Source organism: Hoplias malabaricus, chromosome 13 (assembly GCF_029633855.1).
Source record: "Hoplias malabaricus isolate fHopMal1 chromosome 13, fHopMal1.hap1, whole genome shotgun sequence".
NCBI classification, from domain to species: domain Eukaryota; kingdom Metazoa; phylum Chordata; class Actinopteri; order Characiformes; family Erythrinidae; genus Hoplias; species Hoplias malabaricus.
Genome location: NC_089812.1, coordinates 34,433,752 through 34,457,930, shown reverse-complemented (window position 1 = coordinate 34,457,930; position 24,179 = coordinate 34,433,752). Strand labels below are relative to the sequence as shown.

At 41.1% G+C, this 24,179-nt stretch overlaps 1 protein-coding gene across 1 annotated transcript in view; it reads left to right on the top strand.

Moving 5' to 3' along the window:
• The window catches only part of tmem104 (transmembrane protein 104), a 65,248-nt gene that overhangs the window by 2,544 nt on the left and 38,525 nt on the right, over positions 1–24,179 (top strand). Inside the window, exons 3-8 of the mRNA XM_066643018.1 lie at positions 489–610; positions 5,336–5,417; positions 8,669–8,765; positions 8,849–8,929; positions 16,630–16,729; positions 18,653–18,749. Of these exons, the coding sequence (XP_066499115.1) occupies positions 489–610; positions 5,336–5,417; positions 8,669–8,765; positions 8,849–8,929; positions 16,630–16,729; positions 18,653–18,749 (579 nt within the window). The remainder of the gene's footprint in view (positions 1–488; positions 611–5,335; positions 5,418–8,668; positions 8,766–8,848; positions 8,930–16,629; positions 16,730–18,652; positions 18,750–24,179) is intronic.

Sequence of the window (24,179 nt, the reverse complement as noted above, 5' to 3'; positions counted from 1 at the left end):
GGGGAAGCCATTTTAATGTTTTGGGTGATTGCTTTAGCTATATCTCAAACTAAATAACTCAGGATAACTGTGTTTGTAGCTGAATTTTCACTTGATCAAGTTTACAGACATGCTTTAATAACAATTACTAAGGGTTGTTTTCAAATGTAGTGTAAACAGGAAGTAGTTTAAATGACTAGGAAAGTAAAGTAGAAGAAATCGCTTACGTTTTCACAGCTTTTAGACTTTTCTTTTAGCAAGCTGTGCAGATTGACATGGCTTTTGCAGAGTGTTTGTTGACTTTGCAGCCATTAAGCGTCCTGATGAGCAGGCCAAGGTCTAACGAGCATAAATTGAAACTGCTGTTTTAAAACAAATGCCCAAAGTTGCTCAAACGTAAGTTTATATGTTGATGCAAGTAGCTTATTCAATTGGAAACAGGATTTTCTTCTTTCATTTGTAGTTTTGATGTACTTGTAAATTCCTAATGGAGGCTGTTTTGTTTACAGGTGGGCTTGGTGTACATGTTCAATCTGATTGTGGGGACTGGAGCCCTGACCATGCCCAAGGCCTTTGCCACAGCTGGTTGGGTGGTCAGCCTGACGCTCATCTCCTTTTTAGCCTTTATGAGGCAAGTAGCAAGTAACATTTCACATGGTCATATTAAAAAAAAATGCATGAATTAATGGAAAAAAGGAAGGAATCTTACAAGTTATAATTGGAATCGTACAAGTTGAGTCAACTTGACTGAATTCAGTCACTGATTTAGATCAGATCTCTCTCTGAAACGGGGGCCCTAAGTTGGGCTGCATATATAGCTTTTCAAATAGGCAGTGATCCCATACTCAGACTTGTGAAAAACAGTTTGTGTTAAAAAATACATACACAATATGTACATAAACAACACATATAAATATGAATGATATATACAGTGTACAGTATAAATACAGTGATCCCTCGTTTTCCGCGGGGTGATGTGTTCCAAGACCACCCGCGGAAAACGAATTTCCGCGAAGTAGTGGAAAGAGTATTTGGACTTTTAAACCCCTCCCTGTTACTGTTAACAATCCACCCTTTGCATTAAACAGTCGTTCTATAATGTTTTTCAGCTGGAACTACATGTGATATCCTACCAGTTTCTTTAATAGAGTCATTCCTAAGCTGTGATTTAGCGTCAGTAAATTTCACTCGGATGTAGATATTTATGAAATTTTAATGGCTTTAATGAAATATTTTGGCTATTCATCTTTCACTGTTTTCCTAGATTTTCCCTCAATATCCGCGATATAGCGGCCATAAGCCCCCTTGAAAAAACGCACGAAGTAGCAAATCCGTGAAAAATGAACCGCGAAGTAGTGAGGGATTACTGTATCTCCAATTTGTTAGAACTGCAGTAGAACATAGCATAGAAGGCCACGTGATAATTAGCAAAACAGCACAAAATTAAACATATATAGACTTAAGAACTCTTGGTACTTGTGCTTAAAAAGCAGATAACATTCCACTCAAATATTAAAAAGTGTAGGTAAATAAGTTGGGCCTTTTTACTGCACTGTAGATGAACTCAACTCTCACGGATAAACAGTAATAATTTGGATTAACCGAATAGGCTTATTCTGTGCTGTGACACCATGCAGCAGTGTATGTGAAACCTAATAACACAAGTAGACAGAATCATTTGTGATAGCTGCTTATCTTACTGTGCTGCATGTTTTATTCTTAGTATAGTGGCACATTTCATTCCTTTTTACAAACGCTACTATAAGGTACTATAAGAGGAACTGCAGACACAGAAGAAGAACCTGAGTAAGTGCATGCTTGTGCATTCTGTATTTATTTACCAACTCAACTGATCTTGTGGACTTCCTGTGCTGTGGCTCCAGTCACCTGACTGCAAGTATCAACTGAAACCCATTCTAAAGGTGTTAAGTACCACTACTGATTCAATTAGGGAAACAATCAGCTCGAGGGAGTTTCAGCTGTGACCACTCCCTCAGGCCTTTTGTTCTCTACCAAACTGTCAGTGGGCGGTCTCAGCTGGGACAATCAATCACCAACACAGGACAGCTGTGTGAGATCTCCATTACAAAAATGAATGATCCCTCTGAAGCGTCAGCCTTTGTGTTCAGCCTTTCTGGGGTAAAGACATAACGTGTCTCCCAATCGTGTCCCCCAAGCGAGGCCACTAAACCTAATTTTCCTCTTTCCACAATGTGTCCCTACCCCATCTCTCCTCTCTCTGGAACTCGCAGGCGCTTCTACTTCCACAGACGGAAACGAAACCTTGATAACCTTCGCTCTCTATATCACACATCCACACCCATAACCAATTCCTTCTCAATAGGTATATGGAACTGTCAGTCTGCAGTAAACAAAGCAGACTTCATCTCCGCCTATGCAAACCATCTTTCACTAGACATCCTAGCCCTCACTGAGACTTGGATCAAACCGGAAAACAGCGCTACCCCCACTGCTCTCTCCATCAACTACAGATTCTCCCATACACCATTCTCTCCAAACGAGGTGGTGGTACGGGGCTGTTGATTTCCAACACATGGAAATATACCCAGTTCGAATCATCGGTCTCATACAGCTCCTTCGAATTCCATGCCATCCTGATGACTGCACCAGTAAAAATGTATGTGGTCGTTGTATACCGTCCCCCAGGGCAACTGGGTGATTTCCTAGAAGAACTAGACACCCTGCTTTCATCCATCCCTGAACATGACTGTCCCATGCTCATTCTCGGTGACATGAACATCCACCTTGATACTCCGGCTGCTGCTGACTTCTTCTCTCTGACCCACTCCTTTGAGCTACAGCAGGTATGCACCCCCTCAACTCACAAAGCAGGTAATGCACTTGATCTCATTCTCACCAAACACTGCCTAATTAACTCTGTAAATGTTACTCCTCTACATCTCTCTGACCATTACTTTATTCAGCTCAATGCTTGTCTCCCTCAGCAACCCACTGTGTCCGCTCCCCCTGTCCCCGTCCGGCGCAATCTCCGCAACCTATCTCCCACCCACTTCTCTGCCCTTGTGACTTCTGCTCTCCCACCCCCCAGCACCTTCTCATCTCTTGAGGTCAATGACGCCACAGAGTCACTCTGCACAACACTGAGCTCCTGCTTAGATCGCCTGTGCCCTCTGACTACCAGACCCGCAAGACCCATGCAGCCCCACCCGTGGCTTACTGACTCCCTTCGATCAATGCGCACTAACCTCAGAGCTGCTGAGAGGAGATGGCGAAAAACAAAAGACCCATCACACCTGACACAACTACAATCCCTGCTCTCAGCCTTCTCAACAAATGTCACCATTGCAAAAAAGAAATTCTATCAAGACAAAATCAACAATGCTACTGACACCCGGAAGCTGTTTTCAACCTTCAAGTCTCTGCTGAACCCTCCACCTCCACCCCCTGCAACCAACCTCACCGCTGACGCATTTGCTGACTTCTTCACCAGCAAAGTTGCTGCAATCAGCAGCCGGTTTTCTGACCCCTCTACACAGCCTTCGGCTCCCCCTTTGAATCCTCCTAAACCTACTGCTTCCTTCCCTTCTTTCACTCCTCTCACAGAAGACGAGGTATCAAATCTTCTTAGAGGCGGCCGTCCCACATCCTGTTCACTGGATCCCATTCCTACCACCCTACTGCAAACAATAGCCCCGTCCATTGTGTCCGCAGCCACTCATGTAATCAATTCCTCACTAACCTCTGGAACATTTCCAAACACCTTCAAGCAAGCTCAAGTAAGACCTCTACTCAAAAAACCTGCTCTTGCTCCTTCTATAGTAGAGAACTACCGACCAGTCTCTCTCCTCCCCTTCCTGTCTAAAATCATTGAAAGAGCTGTCTTTAAGCAGGCAACAAAATTCCTCTCCCAACATAACCTTCTTGACTCGAACCAGTCCGGCTTCAAGAGCGGCCACTCGACGGAAACTGCACTTCTGTCAGTAATGGAAGCTCTTAAAGATGCAAAAGCAACAGGTCAATCCTCAGTTCTCATTCTGCTCGACCTATCAGCAGCGTTTGATACGGTCAACCACCACATCTTACTAAACAAACTCACTGACATGGGCTTCAAGAACAATGCACTCTCCTGGTTTGAGTCTTATCTCACTGGACGATCCTTCAGTGTGTCATGGCTTGGACAAACATCAGCGCGACACCACCTCACCACAGGTGTGCCCCAAGGCTCGGTGCTGGGACCCCTCCTCTTTGCCTTGTACACTACCTCTCTAGGCCCAATCATACATTCGCACGGCTTCTCCTATCACTGCTATGCAGATGACACACAGCTCTATTTATCCTTTCCTCCAGGAGACACTTCAGTGGCAACTCGAATCTCTGACTGTCTCTCTGACATATCTACATGGATGAAGGAACATCACCTCCAATTGAATTTATCCAAAACTGAACTACTGGTCCTCCCAGCCAAGCAAGCTATTCTCCACAACATCAGCATCAAGCTAGGGTCCCTATCAGTGGCTCCCACCAAGGTTGTAAGAAACCTAGGTGTCATGGTTGACGACCAGCTGACCTTCGCAGATCATGTTACCGCTGTAGCTCGATCGTGCCGCTTCTCCCTATTCAACATAAGGAAGATTAGGCCATACCTAACTCAACATACAACACAGCTCCTCGTTCAGACGTTAGTAATCTCCCGTCTAGACTATTGCAACGCCATCCTGACAGGTCTTCCGACCTGTGCTGTGAGACCGCTACAGATGATCCAGAATGCGGCAGCACGCCTGGTCTTCAACCAACCAAAAAGAGCACATGTCACGCCCCTATTAGTTGAGCTGCATTGGCTACCCTTAGCTGCTCGCATCAAATTCAAATCACTAATGATGGCCTTCAGAGTATTCACTGGTTCTGCTCCCATCTACCTCAATAGACTCTTAAAACCATACGTTAGCGCCCGCCCTCTCCGTTCCTCAAAGGAGCACCTACTAACACGACCAACCCTCCGTACAGGTCAGTTGAGGCTATTCTCATCTCTGGTACCACGCTGGTGGAACGAGCTTCCAAGCGCTATCAGAGCAACAGAAACCCTCTCTGCATTCAAGAAATCATTGAAAACCCAGCTCTTCCGAGAGTATCTTTTGCACTGAATGTCTTTCTTAATAATGCACTTATTACTTCCTGGCATACTGCACTTAATGTAAGGTATTTTGCATAATTTGTGCTGTAGTTCGAATGTTAGCTCCTCTTTTGTAAGTCGCTTTGGATAAAAGCGTCTGCCAAATAAAAAAAAAAAAAAAAAAAAAAAAAAAAAAGGTTCTTTGTGACCTGTGGTTTATCACTGTACCCTGTGTCATTCATTGTTTATTGTTCTTCTCCTCAGTTACATGACCACTACATTTGTGATAGAGGCCATGGCTGCTGCTAATGCCCAGCTACGCTGGAAGAGAAGAGAACAGGAGGAGGTGAGAATGCTACCAGAACATAAGCAGATTGGTCACTGTGACCAAGCACACTCCCAGAAGGACTCTGCCGACAGGCTGATTATGTTCTTCCTTAAGGGAACAGGATCTGTCCTAAACAGTTCTACTGCAGTTCACACTAGGAATGGCTTCAGTTCTTGATTAATCATATAATATATAATGTGAATATTTCGAGTCTCGCCCCTCATTCCCTTGTGTTCTTTAAAAATGCTTCTTTGTTTATTGTTGGACCAGTTAAAGGGCAGGTCTAGAAGAATATTTTGCCAGAGAGAAGAGATTCTTTAATTACAGAGTGGTTATAATCACCCTGGAGTAGCTCCCAGTGTCATAGTGAATTTGAATTGCATTGGGGTGTCTTGTAGAAGCACCTATGCTGTGTTTGGGCATGAAATCTTTAAAAGTTGAGATCAGATGCAGAAGCAGTGTTATATGAATGAGGTGTGGAAGACTTTTGTGATCAGTTTGATTGTTTAAACTACATTTATCTTCATATTTACAACTCTGAGTATTAAATTTTGGACTAGCATTTTAAACTGTAACAGGTTTCATGTAAAGTTTATGGCTGTGTAATGTTAGCCTGCGTGAACAGTATGGCCAACTGAGTTTGGTAATTAGCTTTAATAATATTTATAATTAGATTTTGGGAACACTGATGCCTCCTTAGAAGTTGAACACATTTTTTACATTCTGTTGGTCAAATCTATTTAAAAAAATGTTCAAACTGAACTCCTCTGTGGGTTTTTGTGCAGTGTGTATATGTATTCTGAGTAGGGCTGGGCGAGATGGCCCTAAAATAATATCACAATATTTTACCGTACTTTAGCGATATGAAAAAAAAAAAACACTGAAAAATACTTCCATTAATATCAAGAACACACCATTGCAACCAAATAAATGTTGTATTAATATTAATTATATCATTTTAAACATATTTAATAATATTAAATTGTTTTATTTTACTACAAATGTTTCAGATGTTCAGAGGAAGTGACAAAACAATCATATTTGCATATTTTGTTAACAACAGTAAATTGCTAAGATTCTGATTTTGTATATAAAAAAAATGTAGCTTATAAATCTGCCACTCAGCCAAAGTGCAGATTTAGTGTGTGAATATAAAACGCTAAATGTAACCAACATTTACATAAAGTAACCTTAAAGCTTCACAGTAAATAACCAAAATACAGAATAGTTGCTCTGCTGAGTCAGTATAGTTTCTCTGATTGGGAGCTCATTGGCTGTTGAACTCTTCTAACGTAGAGTGACCAGACGTCCTTTTCTACCCGGACATGTCCTCTTTTTTAGACTTAAAAATGTCCGTGCGGAATTTCACAAACGTCCGGCATTTTGTTTTTCTAGCGCTTACATAGAACTTCTAGAAGTTTTGTTCACAAACTAGTCCCGCCCTCCCCTACTCCGATTGGTTCGCTTGAGTGAGAAGGGGGCGTGGTGAAGTAGCCTAAAATCTTCTGGTTGTACGGTCTGACTGTAGAGCTACCGTTATTGGTCGGTAACCTTCTCTGTAAACATTTAATTGGTCAGTCTGCACGTCAGTAGTCCTTGTTTACGTCAGACAAAGCTCATGTACCCACCCTCATCTCGAGCAGCTGTGTCGAAACGTAAATGTAAGTTCTCGGATGAATTAAAAAAGTAATTCCCATGTTTTGTGTAGAAAATAAAGGTGTAAAGGACCTAAAAGCACACATGGGTTCAGCTAAGAATACAACAGCAGCGAGGGGCCTAACCCCCTACTTCGAGATATGTCCTCTTTTTCACCATCTCAGATCTGGTCACCCTATTCTAACTCTTCTTTCTGATTTTTCCTTGTCCTCAGATAAGTGCTTCTGCTCGAGGGCGTGAAACAGATTAGTTGTGTTTTCCTGTTCTCTTGATATTTTGTAACCACCTCCACACAATTGAAGTCACACCCCTTTTTTGGAGGAAATTCTGTCTCAGAGCCACTTTCCACCGTACTTCACTGAGCCTAAATGACTAAGTACTAAGTGCCTAGATGTAAAAAGCTTATGCCATGTTTTGAGTAACTGCATCAAGTTATTGCGTAAACAAGTAATAATATCACAATTTAACGTTTTTTTTGATCGTTTTAAAAATTATGATGAATTATGGATGATACAATATGTCACAGCCCTGATTCTGAGTTAAATAATACATAAACATTAGGATATATTGACACAACTGATTATTATAAAACGACATGTAACACATTATGTATTTCCACTTCAGCCGATTTTATCCCAGTCAATTTAAGTGTGTTCTGCGTTTTCAGGATCTGTGGAAAAACTTGAAATATTTTATGAAACATAATTTATATCACATTTTATTCCATTTCCTTTAAAAACATTCATTCATTCATTCTCTGTAACCCTTATCCAGTTCCGGGTCGTGGTGGGTCCAGAGCCTACCTGGAATCATTGGGCGCAAGGCGGGAATACACCCTGGAGGGGGCGCCAGTCCTTCACAGGGCAACACAGACACACACACACATTCACTCACACACCTACGGACACTTTTTTTTGAGTCCCCAATCCACCTGCATCGTGTGTTTTTGGACTGTGTGAGGAAACCGGAGCAGCCGGAGGAAACCCACGCAGACACAGGGAGAACACACCAACTCCTCACAGACAGTCACCCGGAGGAAACCCACGCAGACACAGGGAGAACACACCACACTCCTCACAGACAGTCACCCGGAGCGGGAATCGAACCCACAACCTCCAGGCCCCTGGAGCTGTGTGACTGCGACACCTACCTGCTGCACCACCGTGCCGCCTCTTTAAAAACATTTCAACACTAAATCAAATAAGAATAATGTGTATTTTGGCCCCAAGAATGACTGCATCCTCATTATTGAAAAATCACGGATGCACAAGCTACAAATGCCAGCGTGGGTCAATTGCTAATGATGCTAATTTTCTTTTGTAATATCACACACTTCTGAAGCTATAGTCTTCCTCATTATCAGTCTAGTAAGTCCTGAGCCCAGCTTCAGTTCACACCTAGAGCCAAGCAGAAACTACACGTGGTGCTACAGTTTAAAAAACTAACAAGTATCTAGGTGCAGACAAGAAGCCTTGTACCTAACAGAATCTAAGCAGAACTAATAAACTCAGAGCCTGTTGAGTCGAGTGTAGTCAAGAAAGAAAAACAAAAGCACCAGCTGGTATTTTGTATGTTTCCAGTGACTTAAGTCCAATTTCCTGTCTGTTTCCTAGGTCAGTAATAGTGACTCTAATTCAGATTACTCAGATGAAGAGGTCACTGTCCGGGGACGGTCGGAGTCAGTTGAGACTCGACCAATCCTTTCAGTTCGTGAGTACTTGACTTACTTATTTGACACTAAGTTTTATTTCTATTGATCTAAACTGACGAATATTTTTTTTCCCTGTTGTAAGAGAGAGCAGGGTCTGCAGACCAGTTTGACATCGTGGAGAGAGTTGAGATGGGACAGATGGCCTCCATGTTTTTCAATAAAGGTAAACGTTTGACACACAACCCAAAGTGAAGGTTATTTTGTTTCAGATTTAAAACAATTCCTCTTTAGTAGAGTAATGTGTGGCAGAAATGTGCACTTTTGACATAGTCACTGTTTCACAACATTTCCTGATTTGGGAGGAAATAGTGGATGAGTAGAGGTTTTGAAGACTGTAGATATGTAGCCCTCTAGTGGCTCTCAGATAGTAAAGGCTCTTGATTTTCTAGTCTGTTTATGCTCTTGGTGTGAGAGCTGCTAACACTCTGCTGCTTAGAGTGTAACACTTTTAATCTCATGAAATATGAGCGTTTCCTTACTTTTCTATTTCCTTTGGAAATATCCTCCCTCTATTTTAAATGTAAAATGCTACACTACACGTATATGACTTTAGAAGTGTGAAACACTTCTTGTTTTTACCAGCAGTCTCTTACAAATAATGTGAATCTGACGAGGGGCTCTTTGTAATTAGTTAATGAGAAGGCTGTAAAAGCAGGGAGCACAATACTGTTTTAATTTTGTCAAAGAATTAAATTAGAAATAAATAAATTAGAAATAAATTAGAATTAGCATTAGGGCATATGAATTGTTCCTCCTAAACATTCTACTTCTTTATCATGCCCAGGAAATCAACCACAGTGTTAGAAATAATAAATTAATAATAATAATCCTTTATTCATTTCTTATGAAAGCTGGGATTGTTAATCCTTAGAGATGCCCACTTCCTGCTTTCAAAGTCTGTGCAATTATAGGTTAAAAGAGATGTATTACAAATCCTTTCAGAAGTTTACACAGTCCCCTGGGGTCTTAATAATATGTCCGGGAGCCAACAAAACAGTACTTTCCTTACCGTACCATATGGTTCTCATATAAACATGGGTCCGGTGCTGGTATTTTATAGATTCAGACGAGTAAGCAGGACAGTTCTGAAGTATCCGGGTTTACAGACTTCATACATACAACAGAATGACTGGGTCCTTTTATTCCACAGCTTTTGGGTTTGTACTTGCTGCGTATTGCCAAATTAATGTGCAGTTTTTAAAAAGTGATCTTTCTTTTCATAATTTATCCCCATTTTTAAAATTTCATAATGGGGTTTGCAGCAAGGTTCAAAATATGCAAATTACTTAAACATCAGTCACTTCAGTTACTTACATCAGTAAATTACTATATAACATTTAGTTGGCACAGGGTAGTTTAACTCCGTCGAGCTTTTATCCACTGGTTTACACTTGTTGCCGTAAATAAAAATGAGTAAATTGGTTGGGCATTTTCCAAATCATTCACAGAGTTGGACTAAAACTAATGAATTGCACTGATCTGTCTGTGGTATCAGATATTCACACATGTATTCAGTGGGAACCCACAGCTCTGTTGAAAAGCAAAATATGTTCAGTTTTGATACATAGTGCTGTCTCTCTGGTGATGCCCTTAACGGTTTGTGGTGATGCACAGAGTATGTACTTTGAACTGTTATGAAACCTCTGCTAGGACACGAGAAGTCAATAAGAAGCCAAATGTTTGAGACAGACTCTCATTTCTTCCAGGTTTACTTTGTGCCATCGAACTTATTGAAGGTCATGTGAGGGTCACGCGGGTCTTTTTTTCCCTCTGGTTTTCCCTGGCAATAAGAGAAGGTTATTAGCTGTTAATGGTATGTAATTAGGAATGGTTAAATTGCCTTTGGTTGTAATTACCCACCCAGACACCATCACCGCTGACACAATCTCCTGTCTACACACTGCAGCAGTGAGGGAAAGACTGTCGTAGAGACAGAAAGAGCAGATAATGAAAACCTTACTGAGGAGAATGGTGTTCAGCTTGAACTACAGTTTAAGGCAATTTTCTCATCTGTAGATCTATTTTCCCCCACTTTTTATTTTGCAACACTATCAGAACACTGGACCTCTTCTGCTTTGTTGTGCTGGCCATGCTAAGCAAGGGCTGAGTCAACAGTCTTTACACAGCACCCAGAGATGTAATAGCTCAACAACATTGCTTTTGGCATCCTCTCAAAATGTGGGGGTAAAACAACCAGGCCTTATTTCCTTGCCCTCGCCGCTTGCTGTTATTTCTGCTGCCTTCAGGTGTGAACCCTATCCACTAGGTGCTGCACTTGTTACACATTCACATGCTGTCCTACACACACACACACACTTTCAGCAGAGGGCTGAGCTCTCTCTCAGTGCGGCGGTCTCTCGCTTCACTGCCTCTCTGGATTATTCTATTAAAGCCTGAAGTGTTAAAATAGCCCCCTGCGCTCTAACCTTTCCCTGCACAGAATGGAGCGGGCTAGCCGCCCCGTCCTCTCATCCAGGTGCTTGAGCGGGAAGATATCGATTGGCTGAGGAGATAAAACCTCACCCAGTTCAACTTGGGAACCAAGCCCAACTCTTTATAATCATAAAGGCAGGTTGAGAGGAGTGTTTAATGTCCTTTTTGTTTATTAGCTTGACTATAGATATTGGATTAGGGCTCCCAAAATGAGGAAAGGATTGCTACTCGTATATAAAAAATATTAAAACTGACATATCTATGCTTTGCTTCAATATGCTTTGAGAGGTTTCACCTGGTTATGGCCAGGGTCATCAAAAGCCGCCCCCCCCCCAGGCTTATTTGCAACAACACAGTGTTCTGAGGTAGTGTATATGTGGCTCATGTTAATGCTGATCTCTGGCCTTTAATACCAGTACTCCCTCCATGGTCCATACAAGAACAATATATATATTGAAATCAATTATATTAAGTTATATATTTAATGCACTTAATTCTAGGCTTTTCAGGTAAGTCACCTAATCCTCAATCCACAAAAGTTGGCTCAAATTTGTGTGTCTGGGCTTAGATTTGTGTAAAGCTACATTTATAATGGTGTATAATGTCTCTGTAAGGATGCAGTGCCTTTTTTATTGGAGACTATGGACTACATCTCAGAGGAAAAGCAAGACAATATATTGACAAGTAAAATATGTGGGTAAAACAAAAGGGCAATTCCACTGCCCTGGAGAAACGCAGATACTGCCGTTTTATTTCAGATGCTGCACAAATGGCAGTGCTTTTATTGTGGAGGGAAGGGGCTGTGTGCTTTTAAGGGCTTTTAATTTATAGGGAAAGTGGCTTGCTTCACAATAGTGGTGTTATGGGAATTAATGGCCCATTTATTTTTATTTTAGTTTTATTTAATTATTTATTTTTAAGCAAAGGCTAAGACGGCTCATGCGTAGAGCCGACCTGGCCTTCAGGGACCTAGTGCGGAAAGCCAATCAGATGGACACTTGATCCTTGACGGCCTCTGCCTGTAGGAGTTAATGATGTGGCGTTAGGCCCGCTGCAGTCACCAGGCTAAGGACTGTTGCTCACATACACTGAGCGGAGAAGAGCATCTCTCCCACGTAAACATTTTTCCTTGACATTTGAACAGGACATTGCCGTCTGTGGTAATAAAGACATATTGGACCTCTGGATTAGAGATGAGTTTATCAAAGAGGGACTTTGTTCTTTAAACAGTAAAGCCATTCAGTCTCCATAAACATGACAAAACAAACCCAAGTGTAGACAGAATTCGGGTTATAAGATGGCTGCTAATAATATCACGTAGCTAGGCAACGTATCTTGTTCATTTTCATGGATTACATTGTCAATATGTCAGAAACCATATTATAATGTTGGATATTGTCGAAGTAAAAATTCAAACAAGAACAAATCATCAAAAATCAATTGCTTTAGGAATGAGAATGAAACGGCTGCTAACTCTTCATATCAGTGACACTTTCCTATTCATGTCGTTTCTCAGAGGCCTTTCGTTTCACGTGTTGTACATGTAGTTTGTGAGGACTGTTTTCTCCATCAAATTGATGATTTATCATTCACATGCGATTTCCCCATACCTTGAAGTCACGCACTGACCCTGCATTACCCTCTAGCTCTCTCAATCCCCTACAGAAAGCAAGGCTGTAATACCCAAATGGTCCCTTGCAGGTATCAAGTCTTACATATGAAGGTCGTAAACATGCATTGTCCTCAGAACCCCTGCCATTATCAAGTCATAACTCTACAAAGCAGGAAAGAACTGTTTCTCCTGTACCATTCACATAGTCATAAATATATAAAATTAATACAAATTAATCATGTGTTTTCATTTGAAAGAAAAGGGAAATAATACTAATTTAAAAAAAAAAATACTGATGAATATTTCCACAGAGTGTAATGCAATGTGGATGATTCAGAGACCATGGGGTGAGAAGGTTGTGTAAATTATAGAAGTTTTACTGGTTTTCTTAAAGACAAATTACCATATACGATCGCTATATGTGCTTTGTAGACTTCATATCACCCCTCTTCTTAAATTCTTCTAAAATTGTCAAGAAAGCAAAGCCAGTAAGGCTTTTTTCCCTTTCCCATGTGCAGGTTTTTACTTGCAGAACCGGTCGAATGGTGTCAGAATGTAACTTTCTTTAATGAGCCCTTGCTTTACAAAGGACATTCAGTTGTTGTTGAATTGTACCTGAGAGTGAGAGAGAAAGAGAACAAGAAGTCTTGGATGTGGGCCATGGACGCATGCCCAGAGGAACCGACAGGAATTTTGATGGGTGCCGGTTTTCTGTGCTGTCCGCAGTGTAAATGTAACCTTCCTGCCGACAACGATTTGCCCGTTGATTGGAATGCGACTTTGGCTAAAGTCAAAGAGAAGATACGACTGTGGGAGGCGTTAGGTTAATCGCTCTGTGTGAGCTGTTGTTTAAGTGTCCTCTCGACTTTTATCATAATTTTGTAAAAATGCGAACAGAATATGAATGGCTTGTGTGAATGTTAAACGTGGTGAAAACTGTTCAGGAAGGTGGAGTCCAAAACCCCCCCCCCCAAAAAATTCAAAAACACAACTTGGTTGTTTTATTTCACAGTTTGTGGGTAAACAGGAGCTCAAGATCCTTAAAATAAATGTGCTAATGCACTTAAATAGTGACTTTTAACTTAAAATGTGCCCTTCTTTTAAAATTTCTGCATGTGGTAGAGTTTGATGTTCAACCATTTAATGACTTTTTTTCACTTTTGCACAGAGAGCACTGGCAAGAAATTAACAGAAGTAGTTACTGGGAAAAATCAGTACACCTGTTAGACTTGGTGTAATTTTCTCTAAAATAACCCCTCAGTTCAGTTACAGGGTGTCTGTGCCTTGTAAACATTTAGCATTTAAATGTTGAAAATTTGTGAAATTAAAGTCCTTAACTGTTGACTTCTAGTGCCTTTTCTTTTCTTTGCATTTAATGTCTTCTGAGACTTAAGTGAGATTTTACAACTCACTCTAACAGTTTAAGACAATTCTTATAAACACAGCAATATTCCGCAAGAGAGAAAAGGGAATCCCTAGGCACCTCTCAGTTTGATTCACTGATTGATTCGTGCCACGAAAAGGCACTGATCAGATAACCATTTCTGAAAGTATTTATTTCTGGATTTAATGAACTTCCCGTACAGTGTTACTTCAGTTATAACCGTATTCAGTTAATACTATAACATTGTGTTAATTTTATTACTGACATTATTTTTTGTATGAATATTATTGGTATTTGTTCTATTGGTTGTAACACTTACTACTCTAGTAAGTAATTTTGCTTTCTGCTATGAGGTCGTATCTTTTTAATTCTTCCCTCTGGCAGAAAATTCAGGTCCATCAAAATCAGCACAACCAGACATGCTAACAGTAACTCTTCTGTAATGCTATTCTGCATACAGTAGTGTTTCTATAGATATTCTTACCGGCATATGAACATATTCACAAATCACCTTAGCTCCTCTCCATGGCTCTTTATTCTTACAATTTTTTTTTATTTACTTATTGATTGATTTATTGCCTTAGTTTATCCATCCATCCATCCATTATCTGTAAGCACTTATCCAGTTCAGGGTCATGGTGAGTTCCAGAGCCTACCTGGAATCATTGGGCAGGAATACACCCTTGAGGGGGCGCCAGTCCTTCACAGGGCAACACACACACACTCACACCTACGGACACTTTTGAGTCACCAATCCACTTACCAACGTGTTTTTTTGGACTTGTGGGAGGATACCGGAGCACCTAGAGAAAACCCACGCAGACACAGAGAGAACACACCACACTCCTCACAGACAGTCACCCTGAGGAAACCCACGCAGACACAGGGAGAACACACCACACTCCTCACAGACAGTCACCCGGAGGAAACCCACACAGACACAGGGAGAACACACCACACTCCTCACAGACAGTCACCCGGAGGAAACCCACGCAGACACAGGGAGAACACACCACACTCCTCACAGACAGTCACCCGGAGGAAACCCACGCAGACACAGGGAGAACACACCACACTCCTCACAGACAGTCACCCGGAGGAAACCCACGCAGACACAGGGAGAACACACCACACTCCTCACAGACAGTCACCCGGAGGAAACCCACGCAGACACAGGGAGAACACACCACACTCCTCACAGACAGTCACCCGGAGGAAACCCACGCAGATACAGGGAGAACACACCACACTCCTCACAGACAGTCACCCGGAGAAAACCCACACAGACACAGATAGAACACACCACACTCCACACAGACAGTCACCCGGAGGAAACCCACGCAGACACAGAGAGAACACACCACACGCCTCACAGGTCCCTGGAGCTGTGTGACTGCGACACTACCTGCTGCGCCACCATGCCGCCCTGCCTTAGTTTAATACTTGTTAATAGTGTGTGCGCTTGTCTGTTCTGTTAGTATGTTACATGTCATGCACATGTGCTCTCTCCATTACAACTTATAAAGTGATTAAAGCGAATAAAGTGATTCTGATGTTTGGCGTGTCTGTGCTAAATCTATACAGCAGGAAATCAGTGCATCTAAGAATGGATTATTTTTTTCCCGACCAGTTTTTAACATTATAGAAAATTGTATTACACATTGCAAGAGATATAAAAACAGTAAAGACTAGAACATGACTGTCTGATGTAGTACTTGGCACTTCTTCATTTTGCTTAAACGACTGATGGGAACCATGTGTTAGCCATTGCCCTTTTTTCCTCTGGCAAAAGATACATCAATCAAGGCCCTAAAAAGAGTATAGCCTTAGCTTTAATAGACTGTGAGCTCTAATTTGCTTGGCTGTAATAAATGGGCTGATGGGGCCAGCAAGGCTGTTGAAGATTCTTGCTAGAACGTTAGAGTTTGTAATAGATGTGTGACGCAGCGTGCCTCTCTGTTTCTCCTCTCAGAAGCTCCTCATCTCGTCTTGGGTTGGCGCACACTCTGGGATAGATTGAGATGGTGAGGAGGCGAGAAAGGGGAAGAGTGAGCAAGTTTATCATGAAGCAATTACTTTTTTAATTACCATAATTAATATTCCCAGCGGTGAAGGAAATGTTGCACCATGGATACAAAAATCTGTGCAACGAGGTGTGCGATGAGAATGTGAGGTGCAGTCTTCGGCTCCACCGATATATATTTGTTAAAATAATAATATATAGGTAATATATTCAGTTCCATGTAGCTGACTGAGGTTCAGTTCCTTGCGCAGAGAACCATGCCACAGTAAGAGTCCTTGGCCTAGACTCCTAAATCTACCTTTGTCTGCTTTTGTAACATGATCTTGAAGGTTGTAAAATATTCAGCACATGTCATGACAGTATTGTCAAGTTGAAAATAAACTCCGTTGACCTCTTTCTTTTTCCCTGCAGTTGGTGTCAATATGTTCTACATCTGCATCATAGTTTACCTTTATGGAGATTTGGCCATTTACGCTGCAGCCGTACCCATGTCCTTGATGGAGGTGGCTTGGTGAGTTCAGCCAAACTCTATTTCTATTTCTTTTGCACAAATTACAGTCCTACTTTAGTATTTTTGATATACTGTAATCTGTTTTCTCTGTTTATATGAAAATTGTAATATGTAAATCATTCTGAGCGTTTATACTCACTCTGCCAAGGTTCTGTTTTTTTTTTTTTTTTGGTGTGTGGGTGTGACTGAATTGGCCTCTGTGACTTCCCCCTGTGGCTTCTGGCATTTGACCTTTGTTGTTTGGCTCCCAGACATAATTTTATTGTCTTAGCCAAGTGGCATGGCATTAGAAATTGTATATGAGGCCAAGCAGTGTCAGCCAGCCTCATACTCCGCCTAGAGAGGAACTTCTCAAGCCTCTGTGTTATTATGGTGTGACCAACACTGACCTTAAACTACACCCCCCTCTCCCCCACGCCCCCAACACATTTTCAGAGGACAGTACCTGGAAAGGTAAAATGAAGATGTTTTGAACTGCAGAGTATGAGATTATAAATTATTAACATGATTAAAGCAACCCGGAAGATTGGCATGTCGTTCCATCCAAAGATGTGTGGTGTTGGGAAGAAGATCCACGCCCTAGAACATTGTATTTGATGGTTCAAATGGTCTGAATGGAATGGTTTAGATTGACGTTTATGTATGAGTGTGATAAACGTTTGTGAATTTAAAGAAATGTAAAATGTTATACCATTTGACCAATTTTCTTGTCGCATTTTACCCCTTTCTTACAGTTTTGGGTCGCTTAAGAACTTCTTTTTTTAAGAGTTTGGGCTCTTTTCTTGACCTCTAGTGTGAAGGGAAAACAAGCGGATTTGTTTACTGTGGTTAAAGCAGGAACACTCAGTACCAAATTGCCTTGTGCCAAATGCCGCTTCTCTCTGTTTGCCTCTCTGAGCTGGTGGAAAGTGGCAGAGATTGAAATCTAGCTCCATTATCTCTCTGTGACTCTTAGCTACTAAAGGTGCAATGGATTACACCTTACACTACATGCTTGCTTGAGCCCACTCTGATCTGACAGTTGATTTATACATTCTGTAATGAATCAGGTAATGATAATGAAGATAGGGCTGATTCAGATTCAGAAACATGGCTGTAGGTTTCATCATAAGAGATGTTATAGCCATCCATAGGAAGGCAGTCATTCATCTGAATCAGTTTATGTATCTAACCATACCTTGTGTTATAAACACAACTATACATAATAAACATATGTCCAAATAAGCATGGAAACACATACTTTATTTTCCAAATTGGCTTAGTAGCTAGAATTAACCTTCCAAATGACTGGTAGTCCCTCGGACCTCCACTTTCCTGTACGTGCGTAGACTTCATCAAGTTGAGACCAGTTTCTAAGTAATTAGCATGAGGTGGAGGTGAACTACAGCACTCTTCACCTGCGACTACAAACAAACAAACCTTCCGCAGCTCAGCATGGACGCATAAAGCAAGATGGAGGAAACAACAAACAAATTTCCATCTTGCTATTCAGTCACATGATATTTTTGCGTGTTGACTACGCTATTGATAAAACTCAAAAACTAATTATATATCTCAAGTTCAGTATTTTTTTATCATGCATCATTCATTTGAAAACAAAATGCACATGTTTATTAAGTCATTTGTACAGTGTTGTTTTTCGATGTGTGTTCAGATGTGCTTCTATGCTGAAGCACATTATGTCAACACGGATAATCAGACAAAGCCGGAGAGTGGCAAGGGACTGAAGTCTGTGCACAACTGAGCATGTAACTTCATTTGGTGTCACAGTCTCTAAATGAGTGTTAGTGGGAAGGGACTGTTCGGGTCTAGCTTACTGTTCTCTTCACAACCTGCTCATTGACCTCATAATCCTTTATAATGTGACTGTTTTAATGGCGTTTAATATGTAGAGTTTACGTGTTTGTCTCTGTGCTGTTACAGTGGGAATCACTCCTGCAGCACTGGGGGTTTGAAGTACAACGACACTGATCCATGCTGGGGGTCTGTCAGTCGGAAAGATTCCTACAGAGTGTTCCTGGTGAGTACGGAAACGCAGCACAGAAGCGCCGCCTTTATCTGAAATGCACATAAAACGAGTACAAGAACTAAAACCAGCTGTATCACATATCACTCAAGATTTCACTCTACACACTGCAGAGGTAGTGTCAGTGTGTATACACACACATGTCCTTGAAGTGTGTGTTGAGGTACAGCAGTGGAGACTGGTGTGATTTCCTGCTCTGCTTTAACTCTGCTCGACGACAGTGATTGATGTGCTGATCTCACAACTCTGTTGGTCCCCCCCTCAACCTGATCCTCTATTATTCTCTGTCCCAGGAAATAGAAGGCAGCATGCAGTTTTCACATAAAAAGCATTGTTTCAGATGTTTATCTATTCATTCTGATAAGCCTCTTAGAACATGCTAATTAAAAATTATGGTGATTTTAATCATCTCCCCGAGATTTGTTTATGTTACAGATGTAGGGTATAGTTGTCTTTTGCATTCAGCTCATCTGTGTTGTCATAAACCGAAAGGCAAAACTGAGGTCAGACTCTGAGCTGCTGTATATCATTTTCCAATTTTCATTCCATGTGGTCTGTACTGTCAAACTTTTTTATCTTCCTATATTCTTTATTCTTAATCATCTTCTTTTAAACACGTTTCATTAAATCTCTGAGTTTTGATGAAAGATTAATTAGTTCTGCTTAAGAACCTAGAGCTTTTCATTCTTTTCTTTTTTTTATTTTTCACAGATTTGGCCAGGTCAAATGTTGTGGCTTTTTGACTGGGGCTTAGCTTCTTTCATGTGCACTCATAGTGATTGGCAGCTCAGTTCTTAAATGAGCTTAGAATGCCATGCACTAATCTTGTACATCAAAATTTCCCACTGTCTTGTCCCAGAACAGGAACTAATATTTTTTACTTTTTTATTGTACTGGTTGGATCTTGATTCTAGATTAAAGCCTAAGCACCACTTAATGGACCTCCATGAATATTCCACATTATTTTAGTTACTGACAGATATAAGTATGAATTAAAATGAAAATAGCTGCTTAATTTGCTTTAAAACTGACAATTTTATTAAATTGACGGAAAAACCCGAGCTCGCTACGGAAATTCTCGAACGCAACCGTGGCGTCACTGGTGGACAACAGCTGAACAACGCCGCGGTAAAACACCGTTATGACTGACTGTTATAACAGTATCTAGCTAAATAACCAACATTATTCATGACAATAGCCTAGCAATAAGCTAAACTCAAATTTAGAGGTACCGTTATTCTTGTAAATGTGATCGAAGTCGAACTCGAATTCATCCGACACTATAAACCTCCGTAATGCAGCTACGTATCCGAGTATAATCTGAGCCACCGAGTTTAGCGAGTCAAGCTAACGTTAACTAACACCAACTAAAACAGGCGAAGTGAGTGTCCTTACCCTGTTTACCTCCATGTTACAGAGGCTCTTGAACACCTTTCGTTGGTGTCCTTACATGCCCATATTGTTGGAAAAGTGCCAGTGAAATGAGCTACAGATAACGGAGTGAGCGGATGGTCCTTTCCAAAGTGTCCGTTTAAAGTTGACAAATTTAGTCCATTTTCTGGATATTTTGGGATCTTTGGGCCATTTGTGCACAGATGTCCCACTGTACATTGAATGATTGCAGCCAAAAACAACACACCTTTTCATCATTTTGCATTAAATTAAGTGCAGCTTCTAGAGTTGTTGTCCACCATCTACGTCACAGGCAAGACGCCTATTAGAGTTTCCCAACACTGTTGGGGGGGGACCAACGGTCTTTTAAACCTTATTCCTTGAATTAGTAAGAAATAACATGTTTTCTGACTATCAATAAACACAAGTTAGGAACTCAAATTCCACTGTATTTATTTGTTTGACACTTACATATCGCTGGCCTTTAAACAGAGAGAACTTTAAGAGATTTACACCATTTAGTGTATGATTATATATCACTATGATCTGAATCCACTGTAAGCAATGTTATGTTAAACCATGACATTTTATTTACTTGATGAGTTTATATTTGCTTCTGTCCTGATTTAGACAGAGGGCAGCTCTGAATAATGCAGCCTTGTTTCCCAACAAACCTGGCGTGAACACAGACTCCCGGACAGAACCAGAGGACGGGTTTAACACTGCGCAAGTGCCAATATCTCACATTATAGCCCTCCCTCTCGTGTACCGTTGCTAATATCTATAGCCCATTCTCCATCAGTCTGAAGAATCCTTTCACAATTCAAGCATTTTAATCATGCAAAAGATTCTTCAAGTGTTCATGGCTCTATATAGTACAGTTTACTGCAATAAAGAACCCTTGTACGACCATCGTTCTGAAGAGTACGAGAGTTGCGAGACTTAAATAACTTAAACACCCCTGCTCCTAATGTGAAACAAAGTCCTATTTGAATAATACTTAAGCCACATCTCTTTATTCCCTCGCATTACCCCATTAGCCAATCAGTTTTTAAAACCTAACAGATGTCTCTACTGTCTTACAGTTCAAAATTTGAAACAAAAACTCTGATGTAAAATTCCATCTGTTTGACTATTTCACAGTGAAATGGGGAGAGCAGGTGGCATTTTATATCATTTTCAAAAGCTTGAGTCAATGTATAAAAGCTTCAATGCAGTTTATTATTATTTAATTTTTTTTGCATTTGTCCTTCCTGTGCGTTTGTCCCACTCTTGTGGCCGTGATGTTTCTGATTGACTTTGCAGTTGTGCCTTTAAATGAGAAGGTTGAAGTCTTAAGGTAGTCCTTGTGCACAGATGCTTTTGTAAGCAACGTGAACGAATGTTCCACAGCGTCTTCCTCAATTATTCAGTGTTAATCGAATGTGTGCAGTCTCACCAGGACAATCATTAAGATGCCTGACAATGAAACATGGAGGTTTTTAATAATTCAGCTTTGTTGTGTAGAAAAAATCCTCTTGGTAAAATGTATTATCTTTATTTTTTCCCAGAAGGAAATGAATTACAGTATAACTAAACATAATTGGAATTGGTAATTACTTCTTTTCTTTTAGTTATACAATTATTTTGATATGTGTGTGTGCTGCAGACCGACCAGGCCATACAATTACCGTAGACATTCTGAGTTTTTGCATTGTTTTTCCAAGAACTCCCATCTCATACATCCATAAACAGGGGTATTGGGTAGTAAATTACATTCATGGTTTAGTTTTATGATAACTGTTGCTCTTCGTCTCTGAGAGGGGGTCATTTTACGGCTTGTTTCTTTCTCTATTGTCCTTGAAGAGACACAAAATAGTTTTATTTCTTGAATTGATTTAAAGTTTTAATCACTGAGATGAAATGGAAGGGGAGTAAATTACAAAAGAAAATGCTACTGAGGTTAGTATGAAAATGGAAGATTTGGAGAAAGAAATGGCTAGAGATTAGTTCTTAGATGTCTGCACTTACTGTGCTTTTGCTGTACTAATTAAAATGTAATTTCATACATGCATAATGTAATCAGTTCCCATTTAAATTCAGTTCACAGTCTGTATCAGCAGCTTTGAGTTTGCAGTGATGCCTTAAACAGGTCAGTGTACTGAGACTGATAAATGTCATCTTGGTGTCCCAATGAGGTCTTAGGGAAGATTAAGGGTAGACTTGATTATGCTGTTACATAGCATTGCTGTAATCCTAGTGTGGGTGGCTGTCAAAGGCACCAAATAAAAGAGAGATATCACTGTTATCAGAGTGACAGATGGATAGAAACAGAAGTGATGTTCCTGGATCTTCAAGCCTCTGTTTCCTATGACCCTAAAGGCATGTCTCATTTAGATCCTAAATATACTGTATGCTGATCAGAAATAGATTTTCTCCATTATCTCAAAATGGTTGACATGCTGTTTATCTGAAAGTGGCAGTTTTGGTTGTTTATTTGGTCTAGCATTGTTATCTCTTTTGAGATGTTTTTCCTTCATGCATTCACAACACGTCAAAATTAGCAGCTTACTGAGGAGCACATTGCGTAATGTCTCTTTCTGCAGTGGGAGCCCTCTAGTATCATATTTGGATGTGCAAGGCAGACTGAAAGACTCTTATTGTTCTAAACCAAGTCATGGTTTATACCATCCTGGCACTGTACTATTTAGTCATTCATTATCTGTAACCGCTTATCCAGTTTAGGGTCGCGGTGGGCCTACCTGGAATACACCAGTCCTTCACAGGGCAACACACACTCACACATTCACACCTAAGAGCCATTCTACCTACCAATGTGTGTTTGTGTGGGAGGAAACCGGAGCATCCGGAGGAAACCCACACGGACACAGGGAGAACACACCAACTCCTCACAGACAGTCACCCGGAGGAAACCCATGCAGACACAGGGAAAACACACCACACTCTTCACAGACAGTCACCTGGAGGAAACCCACGCACACACAGGGAGAACACACCACACTCCTCACAGACAGTCACCTGGAGGAAACCCACACGGACACAGGGAAAACACACCAACTCCTCACAGACAGTCACCCGGAGGAAACCCACGCAGACACAGGGAAAACACACCACACTCCTCACAGACAGTCACCTGGAGGAAACCCACACAGACACAGGGAGAACACACCAACTCCTCACAGACAGTCACCCGGAGGAAACCCACGCAGACACAGGGAAAACACACCACACTCCTCACAGACAGTCACCTGGAGGAAACCCACGCACACACTGGGAGAACACACCACACTCCTCACAGACAGTCACCTGGAGGAAACCCACGCAGACACAGGGAGAACACACCACACTCCTCACAGACAGTCACCTGGAGGAAACCCACGCAGACACAGGGAGAACACACCAACTCCTCACAGACAGTCACCCGGAGGAAACCCACGCGGACACAGGGAGAACACACCAACTCCTCACAGACAGTCACCCGGAGGAAACCCACGAAGACACAGGGAGAACACACCACACTCCTCACAGACAGTCACCCGGAGGAAACCCATGCACACACAGGGAGAACACACCACACTCCTCACAGACAGTCACCCGGAGGAAACCCACATGGACACAGGGAGAACACACCACACTCCTCACTGACAGTCACCTGGAGCAGGAATAGTTTTATATTAAAACAATTATCATTTAACATTTAAATATATAATTATTTTATACATGTTGTCTTATATAGTCATATTAGTAATCACTGTAGCCTCATTGAAAGAACACTTTGCAAAGCTGTTCTGGCACTGATGTACTTTGTTCAGTAGTGTAATTTTTATTTAGTTAAAATGGGAAATGGCAAATTTGTCGCCTCAGTAGAGTGTGCTGCTTGTTGCTCTTACACTGATGTACATAACACTGAAAACAGCTAGAATACAAGACAACAGACTGAACTGGGATACAATTATGAAGTCATACTGAAATAAGCTTTAAGCTTAGAATCCTGTAAATTGTGATTGTCCTTTTCCTCCTTTTTATCTTTAC